The following is a 15,422-nucleotide window of genomic DNA, read 5'->3' as shown; positions in this document are numbered from 1 at the left end:
ATGGCTTTAGTGACCCAAGACCTAACTGAAATAGACCATCCCGGGTCAGGTGCAAAGACAAACAGCCCCCTCGACTGGTCATGGGCAAACCCAGGCTTTTCTGCAGCTTCAGGTCTTCTGTTATGGCCTGGACGGTGGACTGCGGGCTTTGTGGGAACTCTCATGAGGAGTCCTCGTGGGATGGATCTTATCCAGGCGGAGCAGTGGGAGATTAAAGCAAACAAAAAAGAATGGCCAAACCAGACAACATTTCAAATGACAATTTATTTTAATTAAATACAAACAAGGAAAAAGGCACCATGGCCCATTCAAGTATTTTGCATAGATGTACAAATATTGTAAACAATTAATAGGAGGACAAGAGAGGAGAGGATCTGTTTTCCGTGAACGATCTCCAAATAAAAAGAAAATTCACATTGCCCCAGATCCCAGACGTACACACAGTGGATGGTGTGAGAGGATGCACAGAAGGGTGACTTGGGGGACACTGGCTTGGGTTCTGCAGAACCCCTCTTAGCAAGCTTCCCTAGGGATGGGGCACCTTTCCAGTCGGCATTCCCTTGGGTGTCCAGCAGAGCTGTTATACACATATTTAACACAATCGTGACTTTAGAACTGGTCCCCAATGTAAAATATGCAAGCCTCCCATACCCTTTGCCAAATAAGAACAAATTTGGACATAGGCAAGGGGAGGTTTTATTCAAAAAGATTAATGCAGGAGATAGCAAGGGGCTCCTGCAGTATGGAGGAGGGGCTCCCCCAATCCTGTAAGATCTGAGAACATTTCAGAGCTGGGGCAGAAAAGAGCCTTTATAGGGAGAAGTAAACAAGGCTAAAAAGAACAGATGGCAAGCAGGTACTTACAACTTGGAGCCAGGCACCTGGGATAAAACTCCCACTGAGACGGGGAGACAGGGAGATAGGGTGCTAGCTCCCTTGAGGTTTACATTTCAGAGATGGCTCCCAGGTTCTTAAGAAAAACATTTCCAGGGCTGTAAACCTGGCAGGCTAAGTTAGCTTTTAAAAAGATTTATATCCAGCTCCGTCTGAACAAAGGGCTGGTTCACTCCACCAAGCTTTAGTTGGGCTCCTCTCCTGCCTGCCCGACTCTGAACTTGGACCCACACTCAGCCTGAGCCAGCATACAGCCCTCCGCAGCAGCCCCTTCCCAAGGAGGCTGAGCGCAAGGACGCCCCAGTTGCGGTTCTCTCTAGCCAAGTCCACTCTGTCGATCAAAGAAAAGGCCCTTCCTTTCTGAGCTTTGAGATGCTCGCAGATCTTGTAGGAGCTCACCTGAACATTCTCCCTGCTGCTACAGCCCCTGCCCGGACTGCAGATTCCCTTTCCCCGCCTTGCAGTAATCCTTTCCAATAAAGTCCCTCCTAAGGCCCTATTTGCTTTTACTTGTCACCTCAAAGCAGCACTTGGGCGCAGGAGGGAAAAGGAGCACTTGGTCGCTCTTGCTCCCGGGGAGCCTAACTGGCCTGCCAAAACGGCGACTCCTGGTCCCTGAACACAGCCAGAAGTGAAACCGGAAATAGAACCGGCTGCCAAAAGTCTCCATCAAATTTTAAAAATTCAACCTTCTTCCAGTTCACAGTACAATTTTATGGGATGGAGGTGGGAATAACATAACAGAAGACAAAAACAGAAAAACAAGAAAATACAACCCAGGGCTCTTTCTGGTATGGGTGCAGGGAGGGTGGATTTCATGTTCAAAAGGCTCATGCAACCACAATGGCTGTGGCATTTTCACTTCGGAGCCTTCGACCTCCTCCTGTATGGGAGACAAGCTGCAAGTACCACAGGAACGTCTGTGAGGCACGCGGGTGGGTACGAGTGATTTTTTTTTTTTTTTTTTTTTTTTTTGCCAGGGTGTTTTCACCTTTATTTTCCTGGGACCCAACCTTGTGGCCTGGGACATCTGGAGTAACGCAATTACACGGAAGGCTGTCCTCTGACCTCATCAGGCAGCAAGGAAGGTGGAACCTGGCTATGGGGACCAGCCAGGGCCCATGTCTGGGAGACAGAGGCATGGATATCAGACTACCTGAGGGAAAAGAGCCTCATTTTCCTGAGATCTTTCTAAATCCACGCCATGTGTGTCCCCAGGTGCATTTGCCAAATCTCCCACTTGTCTAAAACCCGAGAACATCTATTGAGCACCTGTCGTATTCAGAGAATTGTAAGGGGGCCCTGGGTTGGTGGTTGGGAGTGAAAGCTCAAGCTTCTTCCTTGCGTTGAGGTTTTCAAGAGCGAACAATGGCTCACTGCAGGAGGTGGGGACGGCACAGCACCCTTCTGGGGACGGGAGACCATCACCAGAGGACATGTCCAGTGACAAGTCGTCCACTTTAGCAGAGCACCACATAGCCTTCCTTCCCGGCTCCGGGGCGGGGGTTGGGGGGGTAGTACCCATTGGAGTGGCATTTCCCCAGCTGCTCCAAGTTCTTTCTGTAAAGGTCAGATAAGGGCAGTGACCAGAAGAAAGAACACAAGGAAGTGGACGATAAAAAGCCTGGTGTGCCCAGCTCAGACTCTGTTCCGTCAAGACCGTTGACTGCTCCTTCTCTATGGATCTCTAGAGACAGGTCAGCTCTCGCTCAGAGGGCAATGATCGTGCCTCAAATCAGTGACCAGACCTAGGGACAGACGAGGGTTCTGCCCCCTTTGCTGCCATCCCTGAGGACCTACCTTAGATTTCCATCAGGGAGTAGAGGGTAAGACCTTCGCCCTGCCGAGGTCACAAACACAATGGCAAATAAAGCTTCGACGCTCTTACGACACTCTTGAGAACCACAGAGGAAATCCAGTGGCCGACACTTAAAGCAGGATTCTCACGTGTAGGTCACAAGCACCAGGTCTCCAAGAGGCTGGAACTGCTGAAAACCCACTCACCACAGCACCACACATTAGGTAGGTCTGAGCGGGGAAGAAGAAATTTCTGAGGGAGAAATCAAAAGTGCTGAGCACTTGGAAAGAGAAGAAAACAAAAGGCAACCAAGAATGATTCCGAGTTGAGAGCCGCAACCTTTGGCATTGGCTCAGAGGAGGCCCAAGCTTGGTGCTCCCTCTGCTGTCTACACTGCCCACAAATAGTACCTGTCAGAGTCAGGGGGACCCGTGTGAACAAGGGGCGGTAGGGGCTTGGGGAGGGGAAGGGACTTCTCTTGGTCACATGTGGTCACAGACCCAGGAGTGGTGACGTCAACCAAGCCCTGGGCGGGGCCACAGTGGAGGCTGGTTTGACCCCTCTCAATCTCAGAGCTAGAAGGGATGAGTAAACGTCCAGCCTCTGTCTAGCTTGGGGCCTTCGAGGAAGACAGAAGCAATGGAAAGCTCTGATGCATGCCCTCCACCATAGGACATGGATGGATGGCTTCTCCAAGCTAAGTCCTGGGCTGATGGACTGAAGAGGCCCTCTCCCGAAGCTGGCTTACCAGCTCAGACAGCCCAGACCATCGCCACTGGCACCTCTGAGGAGACAGGCCAGCCGAAGGGAGGTTGGAGAAGAAGCCACCCTTCATCCTCTTCCATGCTCTCTCCTCCCTTCCCTGGGGCAGTATATTGCACAAAACAACACTTTGATGCCGTTGGATAGTAGTCTCTCTGGGCCTCCCAGGAAGCCAAGGAGGCACTGAGTCAAAAAAGAGATTTTCAGAGATGCGGTGGTTCTGGGAGGAGGGAACGAGGGGGGGAAGGACTTGGAGGTGGCCAGACATGCTTGTTCCAGACTTCATGGCCACGGATCCTCTGGGGAGTTCAGAGTCCTCAAGGAAAGGCAGAAGCCCCTGTAGAGGGGTCTAGGTCTTCGAGCCAATCATCCCCCTGGCCCTCTGTGATCTGTATTCAGGAAACTGTGGAAAGAAAGGGAAGAGAGCAAGAGAGAGGTCAGCTAAACGCTGACCGGTGGCGTCAATGGGGGCTGTCCTCTTACTTACGACAGGTCAGAAAGACCATTGGCTGAGAAGGGTTTCCCTCAGAAGTCTGTCGCCACATCTGTGCGTCCAGACTATCAACTCCCCAGGAAGAGGCAAGGTGGGGCCCCCAACTCGAGCTGCCGCTCAACCCACAGAGTTCCCAGGCCTGGTGGGAACGGAGGGCCGTCAGCCAACTTCCTCGCCTCCTTCCTTCTGCCTCAACTCCCGGACGGCAGCCGGAAAACATCAACCCCAGGGAAGAGGAAAGAAGAGGGGCCATTTGTAAATAGCCTCCCATAGGCCGGCAGTTTCTAGAAACTAACTGCCTGGACCTTCACAGCAGCCTGATGGGGCTGACTATTGCCGCTGCTTACTGCCTCTTTCCAGAGAAGGAAGTCAAGACTCGAGAGTGATTTGCTCAGAGTCGTTCAGTGGGTGAGCTGTAGACCCAGGTTGGAAGCCACCATATTCAGACTCCCAAGCATCACCTTTCAGAGGAAACCCAAAAACTCCAACCCTAACTCACAGGGATAGTCATGCAAGCACCAAGAAACACTCAGCTTTCGTCCTTGGCTTTTGTTCTGGAAATTCACCCCTGCCAAAAGACGCGTGAATTGGTCTGTTTTCTCAACCACATTCTTGCCTCCTGAAGGCCCGTGGCCCTGGCTTACACCCTGAGGGCTTCCAAGGACTCACCTTTGGGACAGGTGCTGCCAGAGGCCGGGGCTGAAGAGGGGTAGTGGCAGTGGGCTGCAGGAGGGACGTGCCACCCGGCCTGGGGAGGCTCTTGCGGCCTGGCACCGGGTTGGCCGGGAGCGCCTTCTGCGGGGGCCGGGGCCTGGAGAAATCCTGGGGAGAGAGCCACAAGCCTCACTCAAAGGCCAGAGGGGCCTGTTTGAAAGAAAATGCTCCCAATATATTACCGATCCAAATCAGAGGAGAAAAGGGGTAGACTGCAGGGTCCTATTGAAAAACAAATTGTGTGTGCATGTGTTTACGTGCTCAGGAAAAGGCCTTTCTGGAGAGCAAGCTGGCTTTATCTGTTAAAATGAGAAATGGTCATTCTCCAATCTGATCATTCTACTTCTTACTATTTGCATAGGGGCACAAAAACGAAATTGGAAGGATGTTCCTTGCAACCCTGTTTGTGACAGCAAAGGCAATTAGAAACAACCAAAGTGTCCGTCAGTAGACAAGTTAGTAAGGTCCTATAGTGACAAATGAAATGGTATTTAAAAAGAATAAAGTAGGGCATCCAAGGTGGAATAATCGAGAGTCACTGCAAGCTGACACGCAGGTTGTAAAGGATGGTTTATGTAGAATAAGTCACCACCTTGCCCCTGCGGCCGCACAAGTGTAAGTGCAAGTGTGCAGAAGAAAGTCAGGAAGGATAAAGAGCAAACTGATAACGGAGGTTAGGGATGGGGTGTGAGTGGGGAGGGGGTCATCCAGGGGACAGTCAACTATTTTTAACATGAGCATACATGTGTGTTACTTGAGTAAATAAAAAAAAATTTTTTTTAACAGAAGAAACCACATTTTCCACATTGGTTTTCTCTGAGTGGCGCTGTTAAAGGGATTCTTCCCTTTGTGCTTTTATATCGTCTTGTCACCAACTCAATAAGGTCTTCCCCGACCTTGCTTAAAATGACAACACCCCCCACCCTGGCATTCAGCATTCCCAGACCCTTTTATCCCAATCTACTTTTTTTTTTTTTGGAGGGGGGATATACATCACTTACCCCCCTCCAAAATACCATACAACCTACTTATTTCTTCTTTTCTACCTCTCCACCCCCCAAGAGACCAGAAGCAGGGGCAGAGGTCCTTGTCTATTTGGCTCACTAAGAGAGATCAAGCTTCCAGAACAGTGCCTAGGACACAGTAAGCACCCAACACATATTAGTTGAATAAATAAATTTCTGAGGGGCACCTGGGTGGCTCACTCAGTTAAGCATCTGCCTTTGGGTCAGGTCATGATCCCAGGGTCCTGGGATAGAGCCCCACATCCGGGCTCCCTCTCCCTCTTTCCCACTCCCTGCTCACGTGCTCTCTCTCTCATGAATAAATTTTAAAAATCTTTAAAAAAATAAATTTCCGAGCTAGTCAAAATTCTTCAAATATGTATTTCTTCTTCTTCTTCTTTTTTTTGAACAGGGCAAAGAATGGACCATACCACCACGCACAGATCCCTAAGGCCATGAGGTGGGAGACAGAAGCCAATTCCAGGCGCTGGGAGTTCCAGGGCCTGCAGTGCTTGATTGTTCCCCTTCCTGAGGTCACTAGCAGACCTAACAATGGCCAAAAAGCAAGCATAGGGAGAGGGCAGGAGCAAATCAGAGAAGTGGGATTTGGGGAAAGAAGCTTCTCAGACGTCAGCAAACTGAGAACAGAAACTAAAGCTCAACGAAGAGAAGAATAGCAGACACTTGTGACCAAAAAGCCCCCAAGGACAACGCAATCCCCCACCCTTCCAGCCCAGACAGCTGCCAAATGGCGGTGTCTGCTGGAGGCCAGGCCAGAGACCTTCTGAGGGAGGCAACAGCTGGGAGCAGACGTCAGGTTGCTGTGGGGAAATGCTATGTTCCCAAGCCGCTTGCTGTGCAAAATGAGCAGGGGTGGGGGGGGCGGGTCTCTGGGTAGGAGCCTTATGGGCATGGCAGCACCGGGCGTCCCAGAGCAGTACCCTGCTACGGGCCACGTGGCAGGGACCCAGCTGGGCTCGACCAGGGGCCTCAGCCAGCACTGTTTTCCAGAGGCAGAAACAGACCCTGAGGCGCTCTGGCCCACTGCTCACCCGGGACGGCACCTCCATCAGCCAGGCTGCACGGGCCAGACACTGGGGGCGTCGGCAATTGTTCCCCAAGTCCCATCTGTTTTCTCTCGTACACGTCTCCCGTCAGCTTCGATGCAGCACTCCTGCCACCCCCTGCTCCAGGCTACCATCATCTCTGCTCTGGGAAGCATGTAAGCCTCTGCCCAGTATGTCCACGCACCCAGTCTCAGCCCCTCGGATCAGTGATTCACACTGCGGCTGGAGTGAACCTTCCATTTTTTTAAACCAGTGTTTTAAAGTTGAAGTGTCATATGCATATAAAAATGTGAATCATGAATATACAACTAGATGAATAATCACGAAGTGAACACACCTATGTAATCCCTGCTCAGGGCCTGAGAGAAGAGGAACAGTCCCAGAAACATCTGTGGGCCCCTCCCAGCCCCTGCACCCTGCTTTGGCCTACAATGTAGCCCAAAGAGCAATCCTCATAAATGGCAAAGTGGATCATGTCACCATGCCCCACCACTGCCCCTTTCCCAAGGAATGCAGAGCAAAGCCCTGACTGGAGTCTGCGGCACAGTCTAGCCCCTCCTGATTCTCCAGCCTCATCTCATAGCTCCTCCGGCCCCAGGGAGCTCCCTTTCAGCAGGTCCTGGACCAGGAACACTCTCTCCTCCCCCACCCCTCACAGCCTGCTAATTCCTACTCATCCCTCAGCCGTCAGCTTAAATGTCACCTCCTCAGGGAAGCCTTCCTAGATTTCCCAGAATAGGTCAAGTCCTCCTATAACTCTCTTTCTGAGAACCCTGAAACTCTCCTTCACAGCACTGATCCCCAGTGTAACTACACATATTGAGGTCTCTTGCCCAGCAGAATGTGAGCCCTGTGATACAGAGCCGGTGTTGGCTTCGCTCACCATTGCCTGGTAGGGAGTAGAACAGAGAATACAAAGCTTCACTACCACCTCCCCAGGGTGGTCCCATCACTGAGCTAGCAAGTGGTGGAGCAGAGATCTGGACCCTGAATGCCCCCAAGACAGGTGGTGTCTCATTCAGCTCAGGGGACCCCAAGCCCTAAACCAGGAGCTGGCACACAGGGTGGTAAATGGTCTGGAGTCAGACCTGGGTTGAAATCCTAGCTCTTCCGATTCCTATGCTACAGCCCTAAGCCCCTGGACCTCAGCATGTGACTGTATTTGGAGACAGGGACTTTGATGAGGCAATTAAGTTAAAATGAAGCCATGAGGGTGGGCCCTCAGCCAACCTGACTGGTGTTGTGAGAAGAGGAAATCTGGACACAGAGACTCCGAGGCACAAAGGAAGGACTGACAGAAGCTATCCGAGCACAGACAGGCCAGGTGAACAGGTTGCCGACAGGTGGCTCCCACCTCCCAGGGGCCCCTGCCCCTTGACCTGCCCTCGAATTAGCATCCCCCATTAGACTTCCTGACTAGTAGAAGTTACAATTTGGTGGGACAGGTGCTACGATGAGAGAAGTACAGAGGCACTGAACTCAGGCTTGGGGGAAGTGGCCTCTAGGAGGAGATCTGAGGATGAATAGGAGCTGGCCATGCAGAAAGAGGAAAGGGGGTACCAGGCAGAAGACAAAGCATTTGCCAAGACCGAGAGGAGCACAGGGAACGGATAGAAGTTCACTGGGGCAGAAGGAGTGGCCTGTCATAAAATAGGCCAACCCAGAAGGAAATCCTCTGTAGTTTGGGGGCCGCCTGGGGAGTCAGGTTCTCCACATTCGCCGGTCTCATGCTCTGTGTGCTCCCTGCATTTACCAGAACGCAGGGAAGGCGGTCCGCTCCAGACGCAGAGTCCCATCCTCACAGCCTCTGTCGCTCCCCATGGCCTGCGCCTTGAGAGCACAGCCCTCGTCCTGGGTTGCCAAGAATCCGCTTACCTGGGAGAGGATGCAGCTTGGGGCTGGGGGAACTGGCCGGCTTGGAGGAGGCCTCCTGGATGACTCCTTCCTCTCTACTTGGGACCCAGCCCCTGGGGAGTTCCTAGCAGTCCTGCTGAGGTGCACGGGCAATGGCGCAGGTGGGGACCCAAGGTGCAGATAGTCTGGAGGGGGCCGAGGAGGAGGCTGGGAGGGCTTCCGTGGGGTTTCAGGGGTGTTGGTCATCTGTATGCATAAGACAAGGAATGCCTGAGAAACAGGAATCCTCAATATACTGCAAACCCAGAGGCCAAAGGGAGGACGTGCTGACCTGTCAATTCCCCAGGTGCCCAGGGGTCAGGGACAAGAATCTCTCTCAAGCCAAGGAAGTGGCTTTTATTACCAATCCCACAGGCCCACAGAAGCTCTTAGGAAAATCCAACAGGGTCCTGGGGGATAGAAGAAATGCCTCAAAGTGCAATGATGCCAAAGCCCTTACCTTTCGCTTGCCCTGGGGTGTCTGCAGCTTAAACGTTGGGTTGGCGTGGCCAGTTCCACTGTTCTGAGACACCCTGAAGGGACAGCTAGTAACAAGAATGGGGGAGAAGGAAGAGGGAGGTGTTCATCAAGGGTCGGTGCCTGAGTTGCCTCTGGCCCAGCACAGCCAGCAAGCAGCTAAATCCCCTCCACCGAGTCTGCTCTGGACAAAGTGGGATTAGTCCCCCTGAATCCTGGCTCCCTACCTGTAGAGACACTGTATGGCCAGTGGAGAACTCTCAAGGAAAGAGAGCTGCCCTTTCCAAAACAGTTTTCCTCAGCACCTTCTCTTTACCCTTTTGAGAACTTTCTCCCTCAAGGAGATGCATGGATGTCACCATCTATCCACCAAGTCCCTTCAGGCTTCGATCCAGGTAAGCTCGGGATTTAAAATCCTCTCCAGAACAGGCGTAATTTAATAGGGGACTCAGAAGCTACACAATCCCAGGATCCAAAGGAATGAATCGCTGGGAAAGAGAAAAAAAAAAGCCTTTGTCTTGAGTGGCTGTCCAGCTACCGCTGTGACTGACTTAGGCCGGTTGGTCCATCTGGGTTGCCTCAGGTTCCTGCTCTTTGAAATGGAAATCCAGACAATTACAAAGAGGATGGCAAATTTCATCTTGTATTCCAACTTGAATTGGTGAGAGGCATTCTTCTGGTGATTCTGAAGTGACCACCGTAGAGAGTACTTCCAGTAAGATCAACTAGTAATGTTTGCCATGGTGGTAAAAAGCAGGGCAGAAGGGAAGATGGCGGCATGGACAGCTCACCTGCCTTCTCTGAATTAGACCCACTACCATCAGGGTTTTTTTTTGTGTGTGTTGTTTTTTTGTTTTTTACCAGGTTCTGCTTACAGAAAGCTTTATGACCCATAAGTAGACCCAAGTCCTTCACGGCACCCCATCATACCTGAACTGTTGCCTCAATTTGGAAGGGAGGGCTAAGGGCTTGAGTTGGCCCAGTTTGTACTTCTGTTTACAGCAGTAGTAGACCAGCAAAAGGACCGCCAGCACAAACATGGCCGTGAACACTCCGGCTATCACAGGACCAACACCTTCCAGAGACAGAACCCAAGTGAGAAATTCAGAAGCTGTTCAGGCCACAGCAGTGGAGTTCAAACACTGTATTCCTGATTCTTCTTCAGATATTTGATTTACATTTAATTTGTGTTATTTATTTTAACTAAGAAGTATAATGAAACACACACGTTAGGTACCACTGGGAAACCACTAATATTAGCTTCCACAGTCAGGTCAACTTGCTTTGCACAGACCTCATAATGAAGCTTCTCCAGCCACTTCTGTTTCATTGAAGAGTCCCTTCTGAGACAAGGAGCTCAAGATCTATTATTACTTACCACCACTTTTCAGCCCGAATATGATTTTTCTGGACACAAAGCAACCAACCCACAATGCTGAGAGGCTGAGACTGGTCTAAGATTACGAGTCTCACAAATAATCCACAGTTTCGTATCTGGCTTCATCAGCACTGACTCAGTGTTCTCACAAATGACAAATTTAAATGTACAAAATATATATACACCAGTGGCACACGACTTTTATCTGTTTTATATGTTGGGGTTTCTTCTCTAAAAGATTTCATTCAAATAAAAGTACCTTGTTGTTAAAAAAAAAAGAGAGAAAAAAAGCTTGGAAACCAAAGGGCTAGAATCTCCGTGATTTACACTAAAAACTGTACATTTTTCCACATGTCTGTCTTCATTTTAAGCTTTGTTCATCCAAGGAATCTGAACCACTATTATGTGTCCCAGGTTCATGGTTCTTTTTATGTGCTCGGAAGGGCTGGTCACCACCCCACTGTCCAAAACTAGATGGGATTAGTCAGTAACCTGTGATCTCTCTTAATCTCTCCCTCGCCCAAGGTGTGTCACCCTCCTCCGTAGAAATGATAAGAGGAAGAGCAACTGAGATGAGCCCCACACCAGCCAGCCAGCCTCGGCCGCTCTCCCTCTTAGCCGCCCCCTGCCCACCACCGCCTTTTTGTTCCCTCATCTACAAAATCATGACAGTGGAGTGGACTCACTCTCTGTCTACACCATGCCACCCACCCCTCCTCACAAGAGTGGGCAGAGGCCCTGAGCAGGCCAGACACTCACTGTCAGGGGGCATGGGCCCACTGTCGAGGCTGCCCCCCTGGCCGGGCGTGTTGCAGAAGGGCGGGGCCCAGCCCCGGAAGCAGTGGCAGTTCTGGTTGTTGTTGCAGACCTGGAGCGAGGGAAGGGCACGGGTGTCAGCCCGCCAGAGGGCTCTGCCCGCCCCCCAGGGCCCGTCCCCACCGACATGGGCGCAGAGGAGCCCCAGGACCCCGGGCACACGCACCCCGTGGCCGTTGCACTTCTTTCCGCAGCCTTCCGTCTCAAAGAAGGAGGTGTTCCTGCACTGCCCCTCGAAGCAGATCTGTAGTGAGGAGGAAACCAAACTGTCAGTCCAATGGAAGGACACTGTCTGGCCGACAGGAGGCTGCGGTTCTAAGAACATATGGGACTCAGAAATGCAACTCCGTTCCGGTTATTTATTACAGCGAAAAACTGAAAATGGCCAAAAAAGCCAGGACGGGATGATAGTTGACTAAATTCTGCCATTCCTTTCATGACCGGGGAGAAAAATAGCAAACATTATATTATTAAAATTTATATTTAATATAGTAAATGTGTTATTACGTTCTATATTAATGTGTTGGTTATATGTTAGTTACTTCACTGTTTATTAATATGCACTAATTTTAATATTATCCTTAAAAATAATGATGGTGACAGCAGTCTACTCTATGCCAGGTCCTATACCAAGGGTTTCACATGTTTTTTATAATTTTGTTCTCAGTTAACCCTGAGATAGGTGCCCTATTTTCCCTAGGCTTCTGGACTAGCATCTAGTTTATTTCATAAGTCATATAATAATGCATGATGAGGACAAAAGGGATAATAGCAAGCCCCTCTAAGTGGTTTACACGGATCCTCTCATTTAATCCTTACGACATTTCTATGGGGTGGGTCACGCTATTGCTAACATGCTTTATAAAGGAAGGCACTGAGGCTTGGGGTGGCTGGGAAGGTGGGATTGGAGCCCAGGCACCTTCCCTCCAGAGCTCACATTTGTCAGTCACTCCCTCTCCCCCGAGTGAGGCAGGGACTCACATGGTTGTAGCCACACTTGGTCCCGGTCATCACCAGGCCTGGGTCCAGCATGTCTCCCTCCTCCTCGGGACCACGGTAGACATGCGTGCCCCGGCACCGGATCTGCCTCCCGTTCAAGATGATGGTGGTGTCGATGGGTACCGCGTTGGACTCCAGCGGCCGGGCCTCAGAACTCTGACATTGGATCTTCCCACACTTGGCATCTCTGAGCCAGAGAGAGAGAAGGAGAGAGGGAGGGAGGGAAGGAGGTGGAATTAGAGGCAGGGGAAGAGCTGGGTTACAGAAGAGCTTAGGTCTTTCTCGACCAGGAGAGCAGGTTTGGATGGCGGAGGGCCAGGGAGCCACGAGTGTGCTCTAGGGACCCAGCAGGAGAGATCTCATGTGAACTTAGACTAAGGATAGGAAATAAGATCCTCGTCCCCAAGTAGATCTAGGCCAGAGAACAGGCCTGGGGAAGCCCTCTTTACTGCAGGGACAACTGCCTGACCTGAGCAACGGCCCCCTTATGCTCCATCCAGCCCCATGCACCCAAGGGCTGCAGCCAGAAGCCTGGTGTCAGCCCCAATGCCCCATTCTCCCTCACTCTTTTTTTTTTTTTTTAAGATTTTATTTATTTATTCGACAGGATAGAGACAGCCAGCTAGAGAGGGAGCACAAGCAGGGGGAGTGGGAGAGGAAGAAGCAGGCTCATACCGAAGGAGCCTGATGTGGGGCTCGATCCCATAACGCCGGGATCATGCCCTGAGCCGAAGGCAGACGCTTAACCGCTGTGCCACCCAGGCGCCCCTCTCCCTCACTCCTGAGTTCAAATGATTTTTTTTTTTAAGATTTTATTTATTTATTTGACAGAGACAGCCAGCAAGAGAGGGAGCACAAGCAGGGGGAGTGGGAGAGGAAGAAGCAGGCTCATAGCGGAGGAGCCTGATGTGGGGCTATATCCCATAACGCCGGGATCACGCCCTGAGCCGAAGGCATTAACCGCTGTGCCACCAGGCACCCCTCAAATGATTTTTGATCCCTGCCAATCCTCCCTCGTATACATTAACCCTAAATCACCATACCATCCTTCTTTACCCGGACACCAGGAAATGGCTCTCCCTGCTTCCTGTCCTGCCTCCACTGGAGTCTCATTTCTAAACTCCTCTCAACCAAAGTCCAAACTGCCCTAGTCATGCCTTCAAGGCTTTTCATGATCTGGTCCCTGCTCAGCCGTCCAGGCTCATTTCCCAGCAGTCCCCTCTCCACTGAACCCCAACATCGTACTTTAACTACATCAAACTGTTATCAGCTACACCCACCACCAGTTTTTCTCTACTTATCTATCTACTCTCCCGTGTACCTGCACCATTCCCCGTCCTGTTCTACTAGATAATTTCTCCAGATCTCACTGTAGGCCTAATTTCCCTTGGGGCACCACCTTGACCTACTAAGCCAGGTTGGGTGGCTTTCTCCACCGTTCTGTTATCACATGGTATTGTTAATTAAAAGTTCCATGGACTCGGTATCGTATCTGGTACACGGCTAACACTCAACAGATAGTACCTGGATGGGTGGGTGGATGGTGGATGAATAGATGGGTGGATGGGTGGATGGCTGGTTGAAATGAATGAATGAATGAATGAATGAATGAATGAATGAATGAACAGGCTATTTGGGTGAGGGTATAATTAGCATTCCACAGAAACGACCCAAGAGAGCTGATTCCCTGCCCAACTGTAAGATCCCAAAAGGAAGTCTGGCCAGCTTTCTAGGAAGCATTGCCATCCACACCCTCCCTTTGACTTCCTTGGACTGAATGGTATATTGTCTCACAAGGGGCCTGGAATAGGTGACTGACTCTGACAATATATTTAAAGCCCCAGGCGGCTGATCTGGGTAGGCATGAGGACGGAGCAGAAGTTGCCCTGTGACCCTTCATCTTATGGGATTAGCCCTACGGTCATCACCTCATGTTGCACTTCTTGTGTTCCCCGTTCATGTCCTTCCCACAGTTTCCAAAGGTGTCCCCTGCCACATTCACCTTCTCGAAGCAGAGATCAGGAGCAGGCCGGGCTCCTGGGTGGGCAAGAAACAGTTATCAGCACACTAGCCAACTTTAGGAGAAGTCAGAAGCCCCCAAAATGCAAAGTTAGCCCTTGGTAAAGTCATGAGGTTAGAAACATTTTGGGGGCAGGAATGGTCAGCTTTTTCTTCCTGTACCCCCACCAGGTTGTTCCACCCCCAACTTCTCGTCAAGACCTACTCATAGAAAAACGTTTTATGTCAGTTCTTTATACCTTACTGAGGTATCATATCTGCGGGAGGTGTGTGTGCTGAAGCCTTCTCCGTAATGACAAAGCCCTGTCTCATTTCAGATTTTGAAACAGGTAATATATGCACAACATTTTAAGGAAATAAAGTATGTCTTTATTTTTCTAAGTAGCCATTCCAGTTTCTACTTCCCCACAACCTGGAGAAGCAATCACGACTGACAATGTGCCTTCTAAAGGTAACTGTATCTCTCTATCTTCTAGATACAATTCTTGTATATCTTCTAGAGATAATCTACCTAATGAAGAATGGCAGCAATTCTACTCACTGTTCTGCCTCTTGCATTTTTCACTTTATTGTAGGAGATGATTTTATAAGGTACACACAGAGTTGCCTCCTTCTTTCACTTTGCTGCAGAGGGGTCCATGACATGAGTGTACCAGGATTAATATAATCGGTCCCTACTGAAGGGTATCTAGGTTGCTATTGCTATCACTAACACTGCGCCGTGAATATCCTTATAAATCTATCTTCACATACATGTGCAAATAGAAAAGGAGGATACACTCCTAAGTAGTGGAATGGACGGGTCCAACGAGAAGTTCACATGAATTTTGATATCTTCAAATCGCTTTGCATAGGGGTTGTACCTGTATGTTTCCCCACATTCTCCACACTACACTACTACCACTCTTATTGTTACAGTTATGGTATTATAATTATTATTATATTATCTTTTTCAGTCTTTGTCAATCTGATATATGAGAAATCCCATCTCACAGTAGTTATAATTTGCTTCCACTTAATATAAGTGAGGTTAAATATCTTTTCATAGCTAAGGGTCATCTGCATTTCCTTTTCTGTCTCCATGCTCTGCCCATTTTTCTATTGGATT

At 50.1% G+C, this 15,422-nt stretch overlaps 1 protein-coding gene across 2 annotated transcripts in view; it reads right to left on the bottom strand.

The window, feature by feature from the left end:
- Window positions 1–245: 245 nt before the first annotated feature.
- ADAM19 (ADAM metallopeptidase domain 19) overlaps window positions 246–15,422 on the bottom strand; it is a 78,044-nt gene continuing 62,867 nt past the window's right edge. For both annotated transcript variants that reach the window (XM_045791996.2, XM_087867827.1), the window contains 9 exons: window positions 14,224–14,332; window positions 12,278–12,482; window positions 11,463–11,540; window positions 11,240–11,348; window positions 10,033–10,177; window positions 9,086–9,170; window positions 8,608–8,832; window positions 4,617–4,769; window positions 246–3,857 (listed from right to left, as the gene is read on the bottom strand). In XM_045791996.2, the coding sequence (XP_045647952.2) occupies window positions 3,804–3,857; window positions 4,617–4,769; window positions 8,608–8,832; window positions 9,086–9,170; window positions 10,033–10,177; window positions 11,240–11,348; window positions 11,463–11,540; window positions 12,278–12,482; window positions 14,224–14,332 (1,163 nt within the window). In that variant the 3' untranslated portion in view covers window positions 246–3,803. The remainder of the gene's footprint in view (window positions 3,858–4,616; window positions 4,770–8,607; window positions 8,833–9,085; window positions 9,171–10,032; window positions 10,178–11,239; window positions 11,349–11,462; window positions 11,541–12,277; window positions 12,483–14,223; window positions 14,333–15,422) is intronic.

Source organism: Ursus americanus, chromosome 15, assembly GCF_024610735.1.
Source record: "Ursus americanus isolate L20-20 chromosome 15, mUrsAme1.1.p, whole genome shotgun sequence".
NCBI lineage: Eukaryota > Metazoa > Chordata > Mammalia > Carnivora > Ursidae > Ursus > Ursus americanus.
The sequence above is the reverse complement of the archived record's forward strand: the minus strand, read 5'-3'. Positions and strand labels throughout refer to the sequence as shown.